General features: G+C 35.1%; 2 protein-coding genes across 2 annotated transcripts in view; one reads left to right on the forward strand and one right to left on the reverse strand.

The window, feature by feature from the left end:
• Gnmt (Glycine N-methyltransferase) overlaps window positions 1–19,726 on the reverse strand; it is a 39,042-nt gene extending 19,316 nt beyond the window's left edge. The window contains exon 1 of the mRNA XM_074183800.1: window positions 19,568–19,726. The gene's annotated coding sequence lies outside the window, so the exon portion shown is untranslated. The remainder of the gene's footprint in view (window positions 1–19,567) is intronic.
• Window positions 5,596–8,366, forward strand: LOC141486078 (uncharacterized). The gene is made up of 4 exons (XM_074183786.1): window positions 5,596–5,773; window positions 6,074–6,934; window positions 7,013–8,198; window positions 8,267–8,366. The coding sequence occupies exons 1-4, from the start codon at window positions 5,596–5,598 to the stop codon at window positions 8,364–8,366; spliced, it is 2,325 nt and encodes a 774-aa protein (XP_074039887.1).
• Window positions 19,727–26,075: the final 6,349 nt, after the last annotated feature.

Consider the following 26,075-nt stretch of genomic DNA (forward strand, 5'->3'; position numbering starts at 1 on the left):
TACTATTTTTGACGTGGTTTTTTTATTTCTCCTGAAAATCATTGTACCAAATGTTATTCAGGGTGGCTCGTTTTAAATGGAATGCACTGTATATTCACCAAATTTGTATGATTGGTAATGAACAAAACCATATCCAATACAATTTCAATCGTGCAATTATCTTTAGAGGAAGTGGAATTAACAAACTATGGAGTTATTCAGATGTGCAGAACCAATCAGTACTATGAACGATATTCAATTCTCATTATGAAAAATTACAATGAAGAAAAAATTAATCACTGTTACCTAGGAGAACTTTTCAGTCTCTCAAGAATAATTGTAAGACTCATATAAAAATCTATTACAAATCACTTATCAAAGAAATGTAGGTTTTTACTCGATTTGGGTGACATGGTTTTTTTTTGACGCCTTTCAATGCTGTGTGCCATCTTTGGTAGATACGTTCTCTCTTCCTTTCTGTTGAAGTTCTCTTGGTGTTTGTCCATTTCTATTGCTACTATTAACAAACACTAAGAGAACTGCAACGAAAAGGAAGAGAGAACGTATTTAACAAAGATCTGGCACACAGTATTGACAGGCGTCAAAAAGAAGCTATGTCACGCACGAACCCACCGTACGCGCGAACCCGCCATTACAGAAAGTTCGTGAAAAATCAGCATAATCAATGACATGGCAGAAATGAGAGCTTCAGTTTCAGTTGATAGGTCAAGAAGAGTTCTTTGACTATTCTACTGTAAATTGTATTCTGAGAATTTCTTCAGGAAACAAAATTTGAGTGCTAAAATATAATATAACATGATTCTGTAATTTCATTCATTTCTACCACCTTTTCTTTTTTTTATCCAGTTATCTAGGGTGTACACAATCAAGATGAAATGAGGTGATATTTGAATCTCCTAAAAATAAACTATTATTGAACCAAAAAAAATTTCACAAACCACTGATTCCGAAAACTCTCATGATTAATTTCGAAAAAGTCTACTGTGAGCTGTAAGAAATGAGGAGATTCACGTAATGGAACATCATCATAAAAAAAAACAAACTTCGTTCATTCATAAAATGATTTATTACTGCACCAATATTGAACTAATCTATTACTAACTAAATACATGTTCATACATGTCGAGAAAAAGTGTTCTAGAAAAAATCATATATTTCTTCAAGAACAAAAACCTTTACCGAACCTAATCGATTGATTCATATTCATGCTTTCTGCAAGGATACAAGAATATATTCCACATTTATAAAGTGTTTTTCTGAATTCACCAATCTAGTCACCAATTCTTCCAGCGAAACAGACCATAATTACGCCATATTAAGGTACAATACACAACTTATAGTTTGATCAGTTCCTCTTCGTTTGAATTGGTACCTGGTCACACCAATATATGTAGAATAAAAAATCCAAAAGAATATTTCATTTCGATGTTTTTTTTTCAGGGCATATAAACTAACACAAAAGTTGGCGCAATAAACTTCCGTGAAATATGAAATAATACAAAACGTTCTCGAAAAAGTCGCTGAAGTAAAAAGAAAAATAAAATAAAAAAAGGGGAGTTTAGCTGTTATGCAAATTGCTGAATATGTAGGTAGAGGTATACAAATGAAACATAATGTGGAAATGTTTGAAATGAGTTATATTGAAGGATCAATAAAGTCTTTTCGTTATAGATTCGAAAAAAAACTAATGAGAATTCTGAACCTTCTAATCACGGCCAATCAAGAAATTGGAGTAAATCGACAAAATTACCTTTCCGTTAATCTTTCAATCCAAACTAGGTTCCTCAAAAATAGCAATCAACAGAAGTATCTTCATGATGATATTGATTTAGGATTTGTGTGTATCAGAAGAAATGAACTGAGGCAGTTTGATAGTGAGTCAACTAGATATGACTATTTGATACTACTAAATAAATGAACTCTTCATGAATTGAAAACTATTCGGAACAAACAACAACCAAAATTTGATTAAAAGAGAAGTTCAATGAATGTAGGATTAACAGTTCAGAAATGGATTTTTTGTGAATATTTTTGAAAATCTTCTCTGTGAAGGACCTAATGTTTCTTACTTTTTTAGGTATATAACTTTCCACAATCTGAAAAATTAAGCTCATTCAGAGGATAATCTGCTGGAGTGTAGTGAAGAAAAGGTCACCTCGTAAACTTACTGTGTACTATAAACATCTGAGCAGCCCAAAGCTTTTCTGCACTTTGGGATATTCCTAATAGAATGGTAGATATGATCAGGCAATAGAAATGTTCATAAACAACCAAGGGAAAGCACTTCCAGATATGAATTCACAAAATTAATTTCCTAAACATACAATCGAAATATTTTTTCGAATATTTTGAATTTGTCTTCAAAATCAGAGATATGCTTCCTAATATATAATTTTTGTAAATGATCCTCCATTAATAACTGACGAATATTATCAAATCAAATTCATTTTTGAATGCCAATGGTATCATAGTCTTTATGGACCACTTTCGAGAAGCCACATAAAGTTCATTCCGATATTTTGAAAAGTCACATTCTGAAAAATTAATTATCACTATGAAGAAAAGAGAATTGAAACTTTCTATGTTTTTGAAAACTTTTATTTGTAATTAACGTTAATGCAATTTCTTCCTATGAGGACATTTTCAAACTTATACATTAAACTAAAAATGATATATTACATTAGCCTTTATATAACACCACTGTAGGTAATAATCGAGGTATTTAGCTTTATTGAGTACCTGAATTTTGTTTACTTGTGACAATGTGGATATGCTAATTTGAAAACTGGCGAGTAGACTAGATCGATTTGATCATTTAACAGGTTGCACTCACAATGTTTATGCTTGTGAATTTCCAAGGATTCTAAATGATTGAGTTTGTAACCCTTTCCTGCATAGTGCAAAAGTTCTGTATCGTTTGAATTCGGGATTTTGTGGTTGTATTCCAAGGAATGGTTCGAAAACGTCGAATCATTTTTACCTAGTCTGAAGGACCTTTTATGTTCAGCACACCGTTTTTGTAAATCTCGACCACATTGTCCTACATAAAGACTATTACACTCCGGACACTTCAGCTTATGAACTCCAGATTTCTCCAACTTGTTCACTTTATCTTTGGCATTGAAAACGAAATCATATAACTTGGCATGTGGTCTGTATGCCACTTCCACATTTTTTTTCTGAAGAAACCCACGATTATCTCTGTTCTTTTACCAAAATATGTTAGAGTTACCTATTTCTTGATTTCTGATAGTTTGATCCGGGGTTATATTAATCTGTAAGTGAATTTACGGCTTCGATTTCTGACTAACTTCTGGATTGTATCTGCGTTGAAACCATCATTATGGCCTATTATATCAATTTCCTTAGCTAGATTGTTAGCGAAGGCAGTGAGGATGCTCTGTGCAACTTTGAATTGTAGGCTGCTAATTTATGACTGTCTGGATGGAAATAATCACTTGGGATGGTGTGGTCTGTATCGCTAGGTTTTCTGAAAACATTGAACTCAAATTCATTCTGATTGTGTGTAATGGCTAGGTCTAAAAAATTCATCTGTTTCTCCATATCTGTTTCGAGTTTGAGCTGAATGTTGCTTTTGAGATTATTCATGAATATTATAAATTGGTTCAGCTGTCGTGTAGTATCTCTGAAATAGGCGAGAATATCGTTTACATATCTGTACCAAAAATGAATATGTTTTTACCCAGATCGGAATTCACTATAATGGTCTCTAAGCTGTTTATGAGTATGTCTGCCAAAAGTGGACTAAGGAGTGAGCCCATTGGTAAACCTGAATCCAGGTACTCAATTAAGTTAAGTACCTCTTTTACTACCTACAATGGTGTTGTATGAGGGCTAATGTAATCAATAATGTAAATAATAAAAGTGGTAAAAAAACAGAAATTTTCAATAATTTTTTCTTCATTATGATTTTCTACCACGTAATAACGGCTACATCTATCAGTTTGATTATCACTATATGTTCTAGCATTAGTCTTTATTATTAGAATGAAGAATTTTTGTTTTATTATTTGGCAACATTGCTTCTCAGTGAAGTTTAACTGCGAATGAAAATTCGACAAGAGTAGTAGCAAGAAAAGAAAACTGTCGGAAGTCGGTCGGTCCGGTGTATATTGTTTATATTGTTTAAAGAATTTTCGGTAATTCGGTATAGTTTTATGGTCAAAAGTAGAAGTCAGTATAGCGTGCTTTCGATCCGTTATTCATTGGGTTAAGAGTGGTGTTTTCCTAATTCCTCCTTTCCTTCCCAAAGCCATTTCCAGCACCATCAGAAATCGAGAAGACAAATTACGGACCAGTGAAGGTAAGAACTTTCTTTCTATTTCTCACAGAACATTATCGGGATGTTCTAGAAATAAACAGAACATTTTTTTTGGTCCCATCGAGCTCGTATTTTGTGTAAAATTTCAAATAGTTCGTAGTTTGTTTCAATCGGTTTCACTGAATTTTGTAAGTTTCGGTTACCTACAATATTGTGATTCGTAAACCTACATTCAAACGGCGTTCTACGGACAAAATAAAATAAAATTATTGTTTATTCATTTTACCTCATTTTCAATAATCTTTCTAGGGAGTTTTTTTATTCCACAGGCAGTGTGTCGGTTTTTTACAGTAACAGTTTTTTTTGCTGCTAGTCCGCACCTTTACGGGTTTAGGGGGGCGGTGTTGCCAAAGTACTGAAAAGTAATAGAAGCTCTTCAAAACCTATTTCATAACTTGAACCTTGTGAAATTGTTTCTCAGATAAAAAACAATAATTTAAAAGATTGTTTTAATATTCGGAATGGGAGTTACTGCAGCGGAAAGACAGTTGAAAATGCTCACGGCTAAAAAAGAGTCATTATTTTCAATATTGCAAAACCTTTTGGATTTATCCAAATCAATGAAAAATGAAGCGGAAAAATCTAGGTTTTCAACCCTATATAAGTCGATGGATTCGACAAAAGCGGATTTGATCAAGGTTATTGACCATATCATGGAGGTTAGTTTTGATGTTGATGATGCATTCACACCAAATTATGCAATTATTCAAACAATTGATGAAATGTGTTGTTATATTCATATTGCGGCTGCAAAATTAGAGAGAGAAGAACAGCAGACGAATGCTTCACAAAGCAGTGCGGCGGCGGCGTCAACTTCACACCATTCTAGTGCTTCTCAGGGTGATTCGGGTCTTCTGGGAAACACCAGTTTTGCGAGAAATCTTCCTTCACTTCCAAAAATTGAACTTCCTGAATTTTCTGGTCATATTCGAGAGTGGGAAACGTTTTACTCAATTTTCAAAAGTTTAATACACGATAATAAATTGCTAACGAATGTTGATAAAGTCAATTATTTAGTGGGCCGTTTGAAGGGCTCTGCGTTGAGTGTTTGCACGGGATTGGCTCCTACTGGGGACAATTATGATATTATTTGGAAATCTCTTGTTGACAAATATCAAGATGAACGTTCATTAGCGACTAGTTACTTGGATCAGATTTTGGGATTCAAGCATATACAGGGGGAATCAGCAAAAAATCTTGAATCATTTTTGGAAAAATTCGATTGTGCGGTACAAGCCTTGAAAAACCTTAAGATGAAGGATTTGGCAGATTTTATTTTGGTGCATCAGGCACTTGCAAAACTGGATTCGGAAACGGTTAAATCTTTCGAAATGTCTGTTCGTGGTAAGGGTATACCAGCTTATGAAGATGTAATAAAATTTGTTAAACAGCAAGCTAAAATACTCAATTTGAACCGAAATGCTACAACTGGTAGGGGGAATTGTGTTGATACGAGATCGCGTTCAACAAATAAATCTTTCTGTGTCACTCAAGACAACAGATCGGATAATAAAGAAAAGACAAACACTTGTATGTTTTGTCATAAGGGTAGGCATTTTTTGAGTAGATGTGAAAAATTCAAGCGGTTGACTCCATGTAAACGTTATACATTGGTTCGAGATAATAATTGGTGTTACAATTGCTTGTCTCCAAATCATGGTGTAAGATCTTGTCCGACTGATCGGGTTTGTTCGGAATGTACCAAGAAACATCATTATTTATTGCATTTAGGGAGACCTTTGGCCGGTGTACAACATGACCAAGGGGTACACGGGGCTGTACCAAGTGAAGTTAATGCTAGTAGTGACGCCTCGAATACGAATACTACATCGGAAAATTTTTGTGGAACGGCGATAAAGAATCGTAATAATACAGTATTGTTATCAACGGTGGTAGTAAACGTTCTGAACGGTTCAGGTCAAGGTCAAACGGCTAGATTTTTATTGGATAGCGGCAGTCAGGTTCTTCTCATCACTCAGAAATGTTCAAAAAGATTTGGATTGAAAATATCTCGTTGTTCTGTTTCGGTACAAGGAATTGGTTCTAATACATATTCGGTAAGAGGCATCACAGACCTCATCGTGGCGTCTCGTTATGATTCATCGAAGAAATATTTCATGCAGGCGCTTTTAGTTGATAAAATTTCTGATAGACTTCCAAGAGTAAAAATTGAACGGAGTTTTTTGGGTAGTTTTGGAGATATTCAACTAGCTGATAATAAATTTGATGAGCCGACAGAAATTGACGGTATCATAGGTGCGGAACTCTTTGCAACAGTGATAGGGAACAAGAGTTATGCTCCTTCAGCGGGGTCACCAGTGGCGGTACAGACTGTTTTTGGGTATGTTATAATGGGAAAAGTTCCGATATTAAACTCGGTCTCAGACTCGAGGGTATTTTTCAATTTGAAAGAAGAATCATCTCTGAATGAACTTATGACAAAATTTTGGGAAATTGAACAAGTTCCAAAAAACACTTTACCGGATGCTGAGGAATTAGAATGCGATAAAATGTACACTAGTACTTTCAACAGAGATTCAGAAGGGAGATTTACGGTAGCTCTTCCATTTAAGAATTCACCTAGTACACTGGGTGATTCTAAAACTGGCGCTATGACACGATTGTATTCCTAAGAAAGAAGATTGACAAAATTTCCGGAATTGCGTTCAGGTTACAATGATATTATGAGAGAATCCATTGAACAAGGTCATATGCATTGGGTTAAGGATGAATATTTGAAAGCAGCCGATACAACGTACTACATTCCTCATCATGCTATTTTCAAACCTGATAGTTCCAGCACTCCAATTCGAATAGTGCTGGATGCTAGTGCATCCTCCGATAGTGATATTTCTTTGAATGATATTCTATACGGAGGCCCAAAATTGCAGACGGATATTTTTTCTTTGTTGTTGAATTTTAGACTTTTTAGGATTGCTGTCACTGCAGACATTCGTAGAATGTACCACCAGATCAAACTAGTGAACTATCATTGGCGATTTCAGAGACTTCTTTGGCGTTTCAGTCCAGATGAACCAGTTCAAGTGTACGAGTTCAATAGGTTGGCATTTGGGGTCAAGACAAGTCGTTATTTGGCTCTGCGTACAGTCAAACAGTTGATAAAAGAGGAAGGTTATAAATATCCATTAGCAGCAGAAGTGGTATCGACGGATCTATACATGGACGATTTGGTGTGTAGTGTATCTTCGGAAGAGGAAGCTCAGCGGTTATATTCAGAATCGGTAGCAATGTTTGCAGAAGGAAAGTTCGATTTGACAAAGTGGTCTTCGAGTTCGTTGGAATTGTTGGAGAAAATTCCCTTTGAAAAGAGGTTATCGCAGCCTGTGCTTTTTAAGACAGAAACAAAAATATTAGGAATGTTCTGGAATCCTGAAATGGATAGTTTTAGGTTTAAGTTTCCAGTTCCAGGATCTAGCTGTACTGAACGTTTAATCTTGTCCACAGTGGCGCGATGTTATGATCCAGTAGGATTGGTGGCACCATTCGTTTTGTATTTGAAACTTCTGATAAAGGAGCTATGGAAACTCAAAATAGGTTGGGATGACATAGTCCCCTATGAAGTTTCCCAGAAGTGGTTGAATCTGAAAGATGAATGGTCGGTACTTGGGGAGATTCAGTTTTCGCGTTACATGGGAACCTTGAGAACATCTCCAGTAATGTTAGTAGCTTTTGCGGATGCCAGCATGGATGGATATGGAGCTGTGGTATATGTGCGAATAGTAACAGAAAACGGAGAAATTGTTGTTAATTTGTTATGTGCGAAATCCAAGGTTTCCCCCTTCAAGATTGTTACAATTCCTAGACTAGAGTTAGTGGCAGCTCTTCTTTTATCGCGGTTGGTCAAGCATGTTTTGAAAATTTTCAATAATAAAGTTTGTATTTCAAAAATATTTGCATTTTCAGATTCTACGACAGTTCTTCAATGGATAAATTCTACCCTGTTGAAAGATATATTTGTCGCCAACAGGGTTGCACAAATAAAAGAAAATATGTCAAATGCTGAATGGTGTCATATATCAGGGCTAACGAATCCTGCGGATATTTTATCTAGGGGTGCCACTCCTTCCCAATTGATGGAAAACTACTTGTGGATTTCGGGTCCAACTTGGATTAAATTGCCGGTTAAAGATTGGCCTATTAGTGAGAAAAGTTGTTTTGAGAATTGTGGGCAGGACATCGATTCCATAAAATGTCTCGTTTCAATGGAGGACACGGAAACGCATCCATTGTACGAGATGATTATGAGGTCATCATCATACATTACAATTTTGCGGATAACGGTGAGAGTGCTTCGTTTTGTGAAGCTCCTTCCGGTGAAAGAAATAATCACAGCAAGTGATATGAATAGAGCGGAACTGGTCTTGGTGAGAATCGTGCAAGGCAAATATTTTGCATCCGATATCCAACATTTGAATTTGGGAAAGAGAATTTCGAATAGATTGCGCAAATTGAACCCCTTTCTTCAAAACGGAGTTCTAATGGTGGGGGGTAGGTTAGAGAATGCTCCCATATCTTTCGCGGCTCGGCATCCTATCATACTGCCTGGTAAGGATCCTTTCACGGAAAAATTAATAGATTATTATCATAAAATACATCTTCATACCGGTCCATATTTGATGGAAGCCATTTTGAGGCAAAAATTTTGGATATTGGGAGGTAGAAACGTCATTCAACAACGAGTTCATGCATGTAATAAGTGTTTCAGATTAAAACCCAAGACGATAAATCCTCTGATGGCGGATTTGCCGACATCCAGATTACATCAAGCTAAAGTTTTCTCCCATACGGGTATTGACTATTTCGGCCCATTCAGTATAACCCTTGGAAGACGGAGAGGGGCTCAAGTATACAAAGGCTATGTCTGTCTGTTCGTGTGTATGAGTGTAAAGGCAATTCATTTAGAACTTGTTAGCTCATTATCAACAGATAGTTTTTTGCAGGCTTTGAAACGATTTTTATCTCGGAGAGGACCTTGCAGTGTTATTTATTCTGATCAGGGTACAAATTTCGTGGGCGCGAAGACTGTTCTTCGAGAAATTAATGAGTTCGTCAATTCCGCGCGGTACAAAAAAGCGTTTCAAACAGAGTTAGCTATAAACGGTATTGAGTGGAAGCTCAATACTCCGGCGGCTCCACACATGGGTGGATTGTGGGTGTCGCGTCTTCGAATACTTAAAAAATAATAAAAATGAAAACAAGAGTGGACTGTATGAATTGTGGCATAAAGCGAACTCACCGAATTCCTAGCACAAATCCCTGCTTCTGAAAGGGCCCTTTCTTGGAGTGTTCTTTCTTCAGCTTCACTGGATTGTACAACAAAACGGGAAGTTAAAATGAGTTACCAAACAGTCGAAGATGACACAGAGTCTAGAGCACACACGGTGAAATAAGTAATTAGCAAAAATGATAGCGATTCACGTAGCGTACTTAGCATGAGATCGTAGGTAGGTCTCTATTCATCTGTGGTTTTGATAGATAGCATACTTCAATTGAGTTTTGAGCATGCGCCCTTAGAAGTCGCTCCATGCCAACAATAATAATAGTAATAAAAACAGAAAATTACAAATAAAGACGCAACATTACCGGCCCCCAAAATGCATATGATTAAATATGCATTTTCCAATTCGAAACAAAATTATAATTTTCTAAAATGAAAAGAAGCAATATTAATGTCAAAAAAACTAAATATATTCAAGTTGAAAGAAAAGAATGAATTTCAATCAATTTGTCTCCTCAATTGGTAGAGGACACAATTTGACCAAAGGTCGTGTTAATGTACCATTTTTTGTTTTGACCACAGCAACACGGGAAATTCCGTCACTACCCGGTTTCAAAGTAGTGATTCGACCTAAAGTCCACTGGAGTGGGGGCGTAACATCTTTTATCAAAACTAATGTACCCGGTGCAACCGGAGTCATCGGTTTAATCCACTTGCTACGTTGATGTAATGTATGCAAATACTCAATTTTCCATCGACGCCAGAAATCTTGATGGATTCGTTGGAGTAATTGCCACCGCGATAAACGGTTCAAAGGAGTTGACGTGAGATCGGAGTCAGGAATGGCAGACAGGGGTTCTAAAGTTAAAAAATGGCCGGGAGTTAGAACTGAAATATCATTAGGATCTGAACTTAAAGGTGTTAATGGACGAGAGTTCAATAATGATTCAATTTGAACCAGCACCGTATAAAGTTCTTCATATGTCAGGACCTGTTCTCCGATTGTTTTATTCAAATGACTCTTTACTGATTTGATTCCCGCCTCCCAAATACCTCCGAAGTGCGGTGCTGAAGGGGGGTTGAAGTGAAATTCAATATTCTCAGAGGACGCGGCCTCTTGTAAAAGTTTAAGTTGACTACAAGCTCCAATGAAATTTGTTCCGCAATCACTACTTATCGAAGAACATCGTCCTCGACGAGCTACAAAACGGCGAAGAGCTGCTAAAAATGCGTCACTCGAAAGACCTGAAGCGAGTTCAATGTGAATCGCCTTTGTAGCGAGACATACAAATAGACATATGTATGCCTTGATAGTTTTTGATCCCCTACGTTCATTCATAGTGATAAAAAGTGGACCACCATAATCCACACCAACGTTAGAAAAGGGCTTTATTTGTGAAATGCGTGGTAGAGGAAGATTCCCCATGGGAGGTTGTAATGATACAGGGTGCGTCTTCCAACATGCCATGCATCGAGACAAAATTTTGCGAATTACGCGTTTTGATGCCAAAATCCAATATTGTTGAGATAGTAAGAACTGTACAGTTCCTATACCTGCATGGAAATACTTTTTATGAAAATGTTCAATAATTAAATAAGTTAAATCTGAGTTACTAGGTAAAAGGAGCGGATGTTTCTTATCGTAAGATAGGTTAGAATTTGTTAATCTACCTCCCACTCTGAGAAGTCCCTCATTGTCTATAAATATATTCAATTTTTTGAGCGGCTTCGAAAAATTATGTGATTCAATTTCTTTTGAGAATGCTAGTTGTTGAGTATGTTTAACAAGAAGTTTCGTTGCGTTTTGAAGCTCTTTAGAGGAAAGAGAACCAGACAATTTGCTTCTCGGATTTTTCGAATTGAAAATGAATCGTTGGTAATATGCTAAAATTCGTTGTAATTTTCCGAATGATGATATATCTTTTAATATTTCGCTCAAATAGTGTGATCGATTTACTAATAACAAACCAAGTGTGCGTTCCTCTTCATGCGTGGTATACATTTTCAAATCTGACTTGTGCCACTCATTCTGAAAATTTTGCAAAAAAGTGGGTCCTTGAAACCATAGACGATGATTTAGCAACTCAGATGGAAGAAGGCCACGAGATGCTATATCAGCAGGATTCTCGTTCGAATCAACATGATGCCATAATTCAGGCGACACTTTATCCTGAATATATGTGACTCTATTACTCACAAAAGTTTTCCATCTGTGTGGAGAAGCTTTAATCCATGCAAGAGTAATTTCCGAATCTGTCCATGCCCAAATAGAACTGAATTTAAGTTCACCTTGATATACACTAAGGACAAATGACATTAAAGAAGAGAGGAGTACAGCAGCACACAACTCCAGACATGGAATAGATATGCGCTTGAGCGGGGCAATTTTAGATTTTGCACAGACAAAATATAGCTTCGATTTCTGATTTTGTATTTCACGAAAATAAATGACAGCAGCATAACCTTTTTCGGAAGCGTCACAAAAACCATGTAGTTCACATTCTAAATGAATATTGTGTAATAATCTGCGGGGTAATTGAATTCCTGACAGTGAATTCAATTCTTCTTTATAGCGTGACCAATATTGAATAATTCGTTCATTGGGAGTTTCGTCCCAGTCCAAACCTGAAACCCATAACTGTTGAATAAGATATTTTGTTGAAAACGTTATAGGGGCAAGAATTCCCAATGGATCGAATATACGAGCAAGTTCGGACAGTAAATTTCGCTTCGTGCAAGGTCTATTCAATACTTCAACTGAAAATGAAAAGTTATCTTCAGAACAATTCCAAAATAATCCTAAAATTTTATGGAAGCTTTCTTGGCATTGATCAAAAGAAATTGGAGATGTGTCTAAATATGATTTGGGTAAATGAGACAGTAGGGAGGGCTCATTGCTCGACCACTTACGTAGATTGAAGCCTCCTTTCTTCAATAGAGTTATCAACTCTTTTTGAAGACGTAAAGCACCTTCAAACGTCGCATGACCTGTTACGATGTCATCAATATAACAATCGGACAACAAAGAAACAGATGCGAGCGGAAAATTGGCACCATCTTCAGCCACCAATTGCTGAATAGTCTTCAGTGACAGATATGGCGAGGCTGAAATTCCATAAGTAAGGGTGCGCAGTCTATAATCTTGAAGAGGTTCAGATGGCGAGAAACGCCATATAATGCGTTGATAATCTTGATGATCGGGAGTGATTAAAATCATCCTGTACATTTTTTGCACGTCTGCACATAGGGTATATTTATGTATGCGAAAATTTAACAGGATCGTGACAATATCACGTTGTAATTTGGGACCAGTTAATAAATAATCATTGAGTGATAATTCATTTGGATCTCGGGCAGACGCATTGAATACTACTCTCAACTTTGTTGTTGAACTTTGAGGTTTAATTACGCAATGGTGCGGTATATAATAACTTTTCATTGGTACTTTGTTTTCCGAAATTAATTCCATGTGATTAAGGTCTAAGTATTCTCGCATAAATGAACAATAATCTTTATATATATGTGGTTGTTTTTGTAAACGTTTTTCAAGGGCTAAAAAACTCCTGATTGCAAGACATCTACTTCGGGAAAATACAGGGGGTGAGTCTCGAAAAGGTAATGAAACAATGAAGCGCCCAGACTGATCCCTTGTAGTTGACATTCTATATAAATCTTCAACCATCTTATCTTCTAGTGATAAACAGGTTACATCAGGAACAGATTCAAGCTCCCAAAATTTTTTAATATTATTTTCTAGAGATGTATAATTGATCTTACAAAAAAATGAATTTAATGAAGGCGAAGCGTCACAGTTGAATTGACCCATTACAACATAACCAAATACTGTTTCCAAAGCGTACGGTTCCCCATTTCCACCCTTCAAATGATTTCCTAACAAAATTTTTGGAAATATATCTGCGCCTAAAAGGAGATCAATTTGACCTGGACAGTTAAAGTTAGGATCTGCCAACTCAATATTGGAGATATGTGGCCATTTTTGAATACAAATATTGGTGGAGGGAAGTTTTTCACATATTTTTGGTAAAATAACAGCATCAGTTGTAAATACAGGTGAAGTTTTTCTATATGGTTTGACACACAATGTTACCCCACCTGAACTAGTAACAGTTTTAGTTTCACCTAATCCTTGCACAGCCAAAGACAAATGATATTTTGGCAAGCCTAAATTGTTGAAAGCTTTTTGAGTAATGAATGTACTTTGACTGCCTGGGTCTAATAAAGCACGAAAATTGTGATAATTTCCTCGATTACTCAAAATTTCAACGCGTGTTGTTGCTAACATTACCACTGAATTGCGTTCCGTAAATCCACACCCACAGTTGACAGTAGCAACTTCTTGAGCAGCAGGCGTGTTGCCAACAGTAGAATTAGATGTAGATGTTTGGGTTTGAGGCGTTGATGAAGTTGATTTTTCCATCAAACATAACAAGGAATGATGTCTTTTATTACACCACCGACAACAGACATTTGACTTGCAGGTCCGAATATCATGCATATTGCTCAGACAATTAAAACATCGATGTAACGATTTACAAAGATTATAGCGATCTGTAACAGTTTTCTCAAGAAAGTTAGGGCAGGTATATAGTAAATGTTTGCTCTGGCAAAGTGGACACTGATTATTTGAAATGCGTTTATCAGTTTTAGCAAAAAATGAAGCATTTTTTGAAAAATTACGTTTACCTTTAGAGCGGAAATTCATACTTGACTTATTACTGGTATCTGAACTTTTATTTGATTTTGAAGTGAATGAAAAAGCTGAAGCTTCAATGGCGGTACATTGTTTATCCAAAAAACTATATAAATCCATGTATTTTGGAATAGAGGTAGAACAATGAATTCGCTCAAAATCTCTCATCATTTCTGGATTAATACGCTTAATCAACATTTGAACCAAAATAAAACTCCACTCATCAATAGGAAGACCCATCTTCCTCAACTCGGATAAATTTTCTGAAAAAACATCCAACAGATGTCGAAACGAAATTGGATTTTCACAATCAACTTCTGGACAATTTTCTAACTCATTCCAGTGAGCCGTAGCTCTGAATCTTTCATTAGTATATTTCTTCACAAGACTCGCATATGCAGGTGCATAACTGGGACCTTCTAAAGGATGCATCTTTACTAATGCTAAAGGAGGTCCGTCTAAACACGATACTAAATAATTGATTTTTTCAGAATCATTCAGTGATCCGTTATTATGAACCGTATTGTTGAAAAGATCAATAAACAATGGAAATTCCTTGTAATCACCAGAAAATGTCCTAAGTTCCATTTTAGGTAACCTTATGCGCGAATTATCGGAAATTGAATTCGTATTTTCAACAGTCTGATTCAATTGTAAACTATTTTCAAATAGATCTGCGTATATTGTGCGAATATCATAATATGATTCTAAAAATGTTTCCTTTGAAGTATTTTCCTGATCCAGCTCAACGTTTGGATCGCTAGATAAACTAACCAAAATATTATTATGGTGTTTCATGAATTCATCTCTGAGGGTTTCTATCTCAGCATATCTAATTTTGAACAAAGTATGTTGAGATTTATTAGTTTTTGCCAAATTTGCGATTCCCTGCAAGGAATAAATTTCGTTAAGTGCGCTAGTCCGCCAAGCCTTGTACCTTTTCAATTTATCTGCCATTATTGAACTCTAAGCCAGTACAAATTGTAAACAATCTGAGCGATAAAATGAAGAGAAAAACAAATGCTTTTTTTATAGATTCACTGTTCGTGATAAAGAAACAACTGACACCTGATGTGTTTGTATACTGCGATATCCCCACTACGATCTCTCAACTCTCCTTTGCGCCTGACTGAATGAATGGAATGGAACTGTGAGCGTTATCAAAACAAAAAAATGTATTGATAAAAAAAATATATTTTCAAACCAATCTCGGTTCGATGGACCAATGTCGCGTCTTCGAATACTTAAAAAATAATAAAAATGAAAACAAGAGTGGACTGTATGAATTGTGGCATAAAGCGAACTCACCGAATTCCTAGCACAAATCCCTGCTTCTGAAAGGGCCCTTTCTTGGAGTGTTCTTTCTTCAGCTTCACTGGATTGTACAACAAAACGGGAAGTTAAAATGAGTTACCAAACAGTCGAAGATGACACAGAGTCTAGAGCACACACGGTGAAATAAGTAATTAGCAAAAATAATAGCGATTCACGTAGCGTACTTAGCATGAGATCGTAGGTAGGTCTCTATTCATCTGTGGTTTTGATAGATAGCATACTTCAATTGAGTTTTGAGCATGCGCCCTTAGAAGTCGCTCCATGCCAACAATAATAATAGTAATAAAAACAGAAAATTACAAATAAAGACGCAACAGTGGGAAAGCCATGTTAAATGTGCGAAAACTCATATCTTCAGAGTGATAGGCACGCAACTTTTAACCTTTGAGGAATTCAACACTTTGTTGATACAAGTTGAAGCATTATTAAATTCTCGTCCTCTTTGTAGTTTATCAGCGGACCCATCAGCACCTGAGGCATTGACTCCTTCGCATTTTTTGACAATAATTCCATTGAAAGGTTTACCTGCAGATAATTTGATAGATATTAATATAAACAGAATTGATCGGTTCCAGCTAATAGATAGGATGGTTCAAGATTATTGGAAGCGTTGGCATTTGGAGTATCTCACTACTTTACAAGTGAGAGAGAAATGGAATACAAAATGTCCCAATATAAAGGTCGGGACAACCGTTATTTTGAAAAATGATAATTCGCCACCGCTTCATTGGCCATTAGCTATTATTACTGATGTTCATCCAGGAAGGATGGAATTATTCGTAATGTAACAGTGAGGACTAATAAAGGCACCTACTCTAGACCGGTGGTTAAGGTGTGTCCTTTACCTACTCAATAAAAAAAATAGTTTTTCTTATATCTTTATTTCACATATTGTTTTATTTACTTTATTGAATTGAAATTCTTCATGCAATTGTTATTTTGGGAATTTACGTTTGGTATTACTATAATGGGTTAGATATTTATTGTTGTACCGGTTCAGTATCTCCCACCTGTTTGTTCATGGTGATAACAAGTTGACTGAAAAACAATTTTTCAGGGTGGGGGGTATGTTCTAGCATTAGTCTTTATTATTAGAATGAAGAATTTTTGTTTTATTATTTGGCAACATTGCTTCTCAGTGAAGTTTAACTGCGAATGAAAATTCGACAAGAGTAGTAGCAAGAAAAGAAAACTGTCGGAAGTCGGTCGGTCCGGTGTATATTGTTTATATTGTTTAAAGAATTTTCGGTAATTCGGTATAGTTTTATGGTCAAAAGTAGAAGTCAGTATAGCGTGCTTTCGATCCGTTATTCATTGGGTTAAGAGTGGTGTTTTCCTAATTCCTCCTTTCCTTCCCAAAGCCATTTCCAGCACCATCAGAAATCGAGAAGACAAATTACGGACCAGTGAAGGTAAAAACTTTCTTTCTATTTCTCACAGAACATTATCGGGATGTTCTAGAAATAAACAGAACACTATAGTTTCAAAATGACCAATCTCTGCCCAATAATTGCCTTCAATTCAACTCAAAATCCTACCATATTTTCGTTTTCAATTCCAACCGTTTCGACTTGGCTTTCGAGGAAGACTGTCGCCCTTAAACAAGACAAAGATGAAGATGCCCTCTAATGCCAATACAACAATTTAACCAGAGAAAGTCGACAGCAAATAACTGATAGAAATCACTATGAATTGAATTGAAATGATATCAAAATTACTTATCTACGAATTTGAACCAATTTTGAAATACAAATAATGTAAATTCGAAAATCATCACACAACAAATTCAATTCCACCGAAAATCCGTGATGAAGTATTGCGCATTGGAACTTTTGGAATGAAACTATGAAGAATAGAAAATATATCACAGAAAGATACTCATAAATTTTAGTGTCGTAAACAACATTTTTTTCAAATCATTAATCACGAGATTAAATTGTCCAATTGCTCTAATGATTTCATACCATATCAGAAGAAGAAAATGAAGGTCAACGCAGTAAAATAAATATTAATCAGTGTCTTCGATTACAAAAATGAAGAGTATGAGGTTAACGCATTGACCTGTGTGGTAATTCAGCTTATATGAATTATCATTTCACAAGAAATCCTCTTTCCCAATCGTAAAGGTTGAATACGTCATTTTCTTAAACTATATAAATATATCCAATGAAATAAAAGCTATCAATTACACTTGTGCAAAATATATAAAAAATGATAATTAGGAGTATCTGCCATATTCTTCCAATATTGATCATTCAATAGAGTTGGTAAAAATATGAATCACATCAAATCAAATCACTTCATTAATCCTGTAGAACTTACAAAGTTATAGGATAGGTCAAATATCATTTTGTACATACCTACATAAAATAATACTTGGAGTAAAATTGAACCAAACATACACGAAAGATTGTCAAATGCATATAATGATGAACAAAACATATCAACTTCATTCAACTCCAGCTTCATTGAATGAATGTGATAGAGAAATAAAATTACGGAGGATTGAGACATTCATCAATAGTATAAAAATCATGTTCTAATAAACACCTTTCAAGTGTGGTTTTGAAAACCTGAATTCCATCAGTGGTTTTCAGTGTATCGGGCAGTTTGTTATAAAGTTTTAGCACCAAGTAAGAAGGTGAGTTAGCGGTCATATTATATTTGACGGGATTCAGGTGAAAATCATTACGCTTTCTTGTATTTACATTATGTTAAGATGAAATGCGATCATATTTCGATCTCTTGGTGTGAATGAATACACACATTTCAAAAATGGAAATATCCGGGAAAGTTAGAGATTTCAAATGTTTGTATAAAATGGAAATATCCGGGAAAGTTAGAGATTTCAAATGTTTGTATAAATCTCTGCAGGAGATTCTCTGATTAACGCCTGCTGAAATTCGTATAATTTTTTTTTGGGCAATAGCGGCCCCAACATCATTACAGTATAATATAAATAATAGCGGTCCCAACACTGATCCTTGAGGTACTTTAATGGTCAAAACTTGAGTATTTGAAATACATTTATAATGACTATTTTCAGATCTATGATCCACCGAAACAAATTGACTCCTGCTTCGAGTCAGGGGCATTCCCTCTTATTCCATATGAATATAATTTATTTAATAATATCGTGTGGTCGACGCAGTCGAATACCTCACTGAGATCACAAAATATTCCAGCCTCGATGTACTCCAAGATTTTTGAGTAAAAAGCTGTCACAGCAGTAATAGTGGACATATTGGATCGAAAACCATGTTGAATCGGTGGGAGATAATGTTATGCCTCTCAATAAAAAGTAGTAAACGATGTAGGTATGCATATTCGAATATTTTTGAGAAACTAGATAGAACAGTGATAGGTATTTTACAGTTAAAAGTGAAAAACTGTATCAAGAGATACAGGTAAAGATGAAATAACAATTACTTATTTCAGTTGAGCTGAATAGTATAATAAACGTAATTTGGAGTCTATTTTATAATTTCATGACATTCTTTGTTGAGAGTTTGTTGAAGAGTATATGAATAGCCATGGACGTTTTTCCTTCATAAATATTGAAGACGAGGGCGCTTAGTACGTATTTTTCGAGTTGCTTATGACTTTGAATTGTGATAGTTACTTTTGAAATAATTGGATGTGGTTATTATTATAATCTTAGCTTGTGTCAATACAGCAATGTAGCCAAAATAGTGTACAAGTCTGTAGTTTTTTTACAGATTTTAGTGAAATTCCTGAATATCATTTTTAAGTCACAACTGGTCAAAAGTCGAGACTATGTTATTGCTCTCAAAAACAAAAAGTGTTGCTAGGTAACACATTACAGTATCAAGTGCCGTACCTCTAACTTACCGGCCACAAAAGAGTGAAGGGTGAGTTGATTTACTGGATAGAATTAATGTTACTGTGGTAAATATACCTATTTGTCTACGATACTTACCACTTTCTTCACATGTAAACTGAACTAAAGTTGTTAGAACACTGAATTTGTTATTTCCAGATACGCGATGTATTTATTGTAATTCGGTTATCATTTTTTGAAGATAAAGCATATATATTCAATATTCAATATAAATATACTGTACGCAAAAAATATTGTATCTGATAAACTTGACATAGTCTGAGATGAAAAGGAACACCATGAGAATATCGGAAACCAATGAAATACTGAGTCGAAAAAAGAGTTTATCATTTCCGAGCTCATTTCAATGACGTTTCAGTTCCGGATATATTCGAGAAGAACAAAAATTTGTCAATTTCGTTTTGAAATAATAGAAAACTGAAATCACTTTTCCATTTTCATTTTTAAAGCTGTACAAGATGTATACCTATTCTAGAAAAATGTGTACCCAATAAACTTAAAATTCATTAGGAAAAAAAAATGGTTGGTGGAATTTGGAACCTCTGGCGTGAAATAAGTCTATCGTGAACACTTTTCCTTTTGCCAGGAAAAATATGATGTCTCTCACCTCACGTTTCGCTAACCAAGTTAGCCCCATCAGTGGATGATTGTTACTACGCTCACTAGCTATGTTTGATGTTTTCATACGCATAAACACGAATCATCACCTTGCATAATGAGGGTCAGTCAATTGATTCTTAGTATTTTGTTATTGCCCAATTGTTATTTTCTAGCTGACTGATACCTAAAATTCACCTAAGATGGCCAAAACTATACTCTTTCCAATTCAAGAAACACTTTTTTGTGCGCAATTTCCACTGAACAGTTTCACAAAAATGCAACACGTGTTTCGCTATACGAAAGCTTCTTCAGGCATGTCTTTACTCTATTCACGCTTCTAGCGAAACACGTGTTGCGTCTTTGAGTTTGTGTCTGAAAGTTACTCATTTGCATAATCTATACATGAAACTAATTGCTTTCTTTCTTTCTTTAGAATACTCCCACATTTTTTTGTATGAAGACGGAGAAGTAAAAAGCCAAAACTTTTTTCCCCATTCATCTCAATATATATTCATCTCAATATATATTCATAAAAAATTTACACAACATAGACTGAAGAATTCAATTTCAACAAACAATTGCGGTCTTAACCACATGTCATAACTAGCATTATGTGATGATTTATCAAAATTTGAAAACCATATTATTATTTGAATGAAAATTAACAAAATAATTAGTGGAAATTTTACTTCTTTAAATAAACATCACCATTTCAGATGGCTCATGATATAGTGGGGTTATTGTATCATAGATCTGTCTGTTTAAAATCTGTTTTTCCGTTAACCAGCTGTCGCACCCCTTCGAACGACAATCCTCAGAAGTCGAAACTTGTGCGACCTAAGGATTACCGAGGTCTTACCTTTTAACGTGTGATTCCTAACACGATCATAGAACAATACCAAAGAACTATTTCCAATCCACAGATGTCAACGACATTCATGCAATCAAAAAGAGAAGAACTCTCTTCCTGTCTGCTGAATCCAAAAATCACAATCATCATCACTCGTATGTGTAGTAAAATGTGAAAGAGATTACAAATGAGTTTAAAAAAAAGTCTGTTTAAAATCTGTTTTTCCGTTAATCAGCTGTCGCCCCCTTACGAACGACAACTCTCAGAAGTTGAGAAACTTTTGCGAGCTGAGGACTAACGAGGTCTTACCTTTTGACGTGTGATTCCTAACACGGTTGCAGAATCATCCCAGGTCCAACCAGATCGTGAGTCGGGCGCACTACAATCGCGGCCAATTCCACAACAAAGTGTATGGATAGATTAAAAAAATGAATGAGATTATAAAACATCATCAAAGAATAAATTTCCGTTAAGTGATTAGGGTCACTTTTTTTCAGACAATGATCTGATCTCGAGAGACAAACTTCTTGCAGCATTTTATTCTTCAGTTGAGATTATGGTGGTATCGAAATTCATGCTCACTCTATATGGAGTTAATCTGGAATCACTATTATAGTATGTGTTACGTACGGTCTTTCATAAATCTAGATATTCGACCATTGTATGTTCTTTATTTATTTCTGGAAAAACTGAATTCACAGTGGAAACAGTTTTTTTCTGCAATTTTAATGCAATCAAATTCTTGAAAATCCATGGAATTTTCGTGATAGAATACAGTTCATAAAAATCGACTCATTAGTTCAAGTAGATTCATGAACTATATGTCTTAGTATGAAGAGGCCATTGAGTTAGTTGATTTGGTATAACAAATGAAACACAGGGTACTCTGCATCTCTGATTTATAAAAACACAAATATTTTTATTCTTCACTTTTCAACCATATACTGAAATTTGTTCTAATTTTCAAAGAATATGATTACATTTGTTTCAAATTGAAGATGTATAATTTACCTACTTTTTATGAATCACACAATAATTTGAGCGTATAAACATTTGAAAATTTTCCCCAGTTTCTGGAGAAATATCCTATAGCTTCAAAGCCGATGATACAATGTGAGTTATATAAGTATCAAATGTAAGCCTTCGATCAAATACGACCCCTATATCTTCAAATGTTTCACCGTTTTCGAGAGCCATATCACTCATGGAATATTCGAAAATTATTGGATGATGTTTTGTGTAGAAACACAATACTTTGCATTTACCTACATTGTGTTGAAGCGAGCCCTGTAAATTATAGCAGTCGTCTGAGGATCTAATCAGTGAATGAATCTCCAATTCATCTTCGGAAAGTAGATGCCGGCACGTCATCCCTACCTAAATATCTTTTAACAAAATTGAGAATAAGAGTGGCCCCAGATTAGACCCTTGGGGCACCCCTGAATTAAAATGCAATTGTTCGACTGTATCCCCCATATTCGACAAACTGAATGCGATCTGACAGATATGATTTGAGCAATCCTATTAAAACAGTTTAGAATTCGATTTTTTAATGTTTTTTCAAAAGGAGAAAGGGGTCAATCTGATCGAAGGCCTTCTCATATCCATATAGATGACATCAACTTGTTCTATTTAATCGAGATTACGAGAAATATACTCAGTTATACTCGTCAGGTTTGCTACTGTAGATCTCTTCGACATGAATTCATGCTGATTTGGTCTTATTATCATTTTAATACCGTTATATATTCGATCATGAATGATGCTTTCGATATAGCTGAGAGTATAATCATTATATTGCATACAACTGGATATTTTTTTCTGCAGTTAATAACATTCCAAAATATATTTGGATTGCCTGTGACCTGCCTTTCCACTTCTTGCACATAGGAGGCATGTACGGTTGTGATCTTAGGTTCAATATTTGCTGAGATTCTTGAATGTTTGAAAATAATTGATAGTTTTGAACTTTTTGTACTCTTAATGAGAGGAACTTTTCAAATTAATATCATTAATGATTTCTATTTTATAATGGTAATAGGTTGAAATACATTCACCGAAAGCTTGGTGAAGAGTAATTTCGATTGTAAATGACTTGCTACAAACATATTTGATTGTGTAACGTAGTCAATAAACTCACTTCACTTTACTGTATCACATCAAACGAGTTGAATAAAATGCTTAGATTCAAATATATTACAAGAATTTAAAAATGGGATATTATTAGAAGAGATTCGTTTTTTGTGAAAAATAGCATTTCGGCTATCTATTTCCCCATCATGCAACGGAACATATGAAAAGCTTCTCTGAAAGTTTATCACATTTATTGTTCCAAAAAATAATTTCAGATGAACGAATAATAATAATAATATGCATTGAAAACCATTTTTAAAATCATAATTGTGAAAATATACCGCATTTTGTATCTTATATGTAGCATCACTTTGATTTCATATTCACGAAGTTGCGTTTTAAGTCAAATATTCTATGAGAAAGTATATAGCTCACCTTTCCTGAGAACCACTCGCTAGCTCATCCAGATAATCATTGCTTTCGCCCCTGCCATTTTCCTATCACTGCTGAACACCATGTTTATGAGAAAGTAATCGACACCATCAAAACGGGACATAATCTTATTGAAATTTTTTGTAACATCAGTCGAGTTTTTCACTGCATATAACATGAAAAGCTGATTGGCAAATTCAGTTTGACGGGGTGCGAGGTGAAATATTCAGATGATTCTCTTTGTGGAATTGGCCGCGGTGGTAGTGCGTCCGACTTACGATCGAAAGGTCGTGTGTTCGATTCCCGCCTCGACCAGATATTTTTCTCGAGAGAATTTATCTGGTTGAAGCTGGAATGATTCTGCAACCGTGTTAGGAATCACACGTTAAAAGGTAAGACCTCGTTAGTCCTTAGCTCGCACAAGTTTCTCAACTTCTGAGAGTTGTCGTTCGTATGGGGGCGGCAGCTGATTAACGGAAAAACAGATTTTAAAAACAGATTTTTTTTTCTTTATACCTTATCAAAAAAAGAAAAAAACTCATGTACACTTATGTATCATTCACATAAATACACTCTCAATATTTTTACCTAGAGCTTTCACTTGCTTACATGCCGGCAATGCTGAATTATTATTCTGCGATTAATCTAATGGACTGATGGTTGAATTGTCCATATCGCTTTCCATTCAAGGCATGAAATCAATCTGCCAGACGTAAATCTGAAAATATGACTGATCCTGTTCAAAGCATAGTCGAAGTAACCGATATAGTAATCCTAAAGCTATCGGCGAACTCAAATGCCGCTACGAATTAGTCCACGTGGACTGAAGAATTGGCGGTTCGTATTGAATAATTTTTACTGACCGAGTTTTATGATCGATACTATTCATAATAGTATATTGTGCAACGATCATGTAATGATGGTTATTAAGACATGAGCATTAACCGGGATACGAAACGAGCTGAAGGCGAGTTTTGTATGGTATATGCGAGTGTATTAATAACCATTACATGAGAGTTGCATACGCTATTTTTCCTAAACCCGATAAATAATGAAAAACTATAAATATTATATTTGTATTGAACACATTTATAGTAATTAACTCATATTTTTTTTAAAAAACACAAACTTAATGGTATTATCATGGATATATGAAAACTATAAAGATTCTAATTATATTTATATTGAATATAACAACTGTAATTAATCTGATCTTTTAAAAATATTGGAGTCGATGGTATTCCTTCTATATCGCTGTTTTCAGACATTATGATAATATAGGTAGGTAATATGAAAACTGATTTTGACAAATAAAGCAATTAGTTACTTAGGTTAAAATCTAGGACAAACAAAGGAACAGGATTCTTGATTGAAAAATTATGGGTTTCTATTGGTTGATAATCTGTATCGTTATGAAAAATCTGTATCATAAGGGATATCATTATGAAACGGATTATGGTCATATGAGTGAATTGTTAGAGTACGGGTGTAGAAAAAATCAAATTTGAAGTCATGTTACGGTGACCAATAGAATGTGAGGATGGTTAGAAGAGTCGTGTTGTTCAATGTTTGAGTGTTGAAATTCGATATCGGTGAAGTTATAATTACTTGAAATTTTTATTATTTGATTAAAATGTGGTGTCTTTGGACAAGTACAAATAGTAATAACGAGTGTGATAACAACGCAGACTTTTTCGTGTGTAGTGATTCCAATATCGCTGGTGAACAATGCGAAAATGAGATACCAGTGAATAAGATTCGGATGCATTTGAATCTTGAAACACATGATTATGTTTCAATGTATATAAGAATCTACATATCAAGTTTGGTTTCGAGGGAAAAAACTATTTCAAGCAACATCAGATTTGACCGAAATTTCTTTCTCAACTGTACGTAAGATAGCCAAAAACAAACCTTATGAACGCAAGACGCGATGTGATACGAGGTTACCAAAACCAAAGAAACAAACTACGACTGTTATAAAAGCAATGAGATTCCTACAATTGAAATCATAAGGAAGAAATTGAATACTTCCGGCCATAACGTGAGCTGCTGTGACAAAACTCTTTAGACAAATAACCAAATATGGACAAGAACAACGGCAAATTTTCTATTTGGACGAAATTTGGTACGACACAACACAGTTACGAAAGGGTGGACTGATGGTTCGAGAAAGTGTACGCCTAACATGCCTGCAAACAAAGTATCGCGATTGATCATTGTGCATGTCGGAGAAAGTAAAGGATGGGTTCCGAATTATTTGAAATGATGAGGACTGCAATGTTGACTATCATAAGGACATGGATGCTAATATTTTCGAGGAATGGTTTGAGAACACATTGATCCCAAATTTGGATGCGAATAGTGTAATAGTTCTTGACAACGCTTCCTATCTTACGCGACAGCTCATCAAAGTACTGAATAAAAATTCGAGGAAAGATGAAATACATAGTTTTTTAATGGATACCAATGTGTATTTTGAAGAAAACTATACCAAAAACCAACTACTTGAAGTTTTACAGACAAAAACATTTGAAAGAGTGTATGCCTTTGAGAGTTCTGCTGAAAAGTATGGACACACCATAATGAGACTTCCCCCCTATTTTTGTGTTTTCAATCCCATCGAGTTGG

This window comes from Leptinotarsa decemlineata, unplaced genomic scaffold (genome assembly GCF_025532065.1).
Source record: "Leptinotarsa decemlineata unplaced genomic scaffold, Ldec_3_MD MMD2_tig00026345_RagTag_RagTag, whole genome shotgun sequence".
NCBI classification, from domain to species: Eukaryota; Metazoa; Arthropoda; class Insecta; order Coleoptera; family Chrysomelidae; genus Leptinotarsa; species Leptinotarsa decemlineata.

What these genes read in the sequence shown, in the direction of transcription:
- LOC141486078 (XM_074183786.1), top strand. Translation starts at nt 5,596, where the DNA reads ATGAAGGATTTGGCAGATTTTATTTTGGTGCATCAGGCACTTGCAAAA. An exon ending in GAACCGAAATGCTACAACTG is followed by an intron (nt 5,774 to 6,073) that starts GTAGGGGGAATT and finishes TATTGCATTTAG; the next exon opens with GGAGACCTTTGGCCGGTGTA. An exon ending in GAATTCACCTAGTACACTGG is followed by an intron (nt 6,935 to 7,012) that starts GTGATTCTAAAA and finishes AATTGCGTTCAG; the next exon opens with GTTACAATGATATTATGAGA.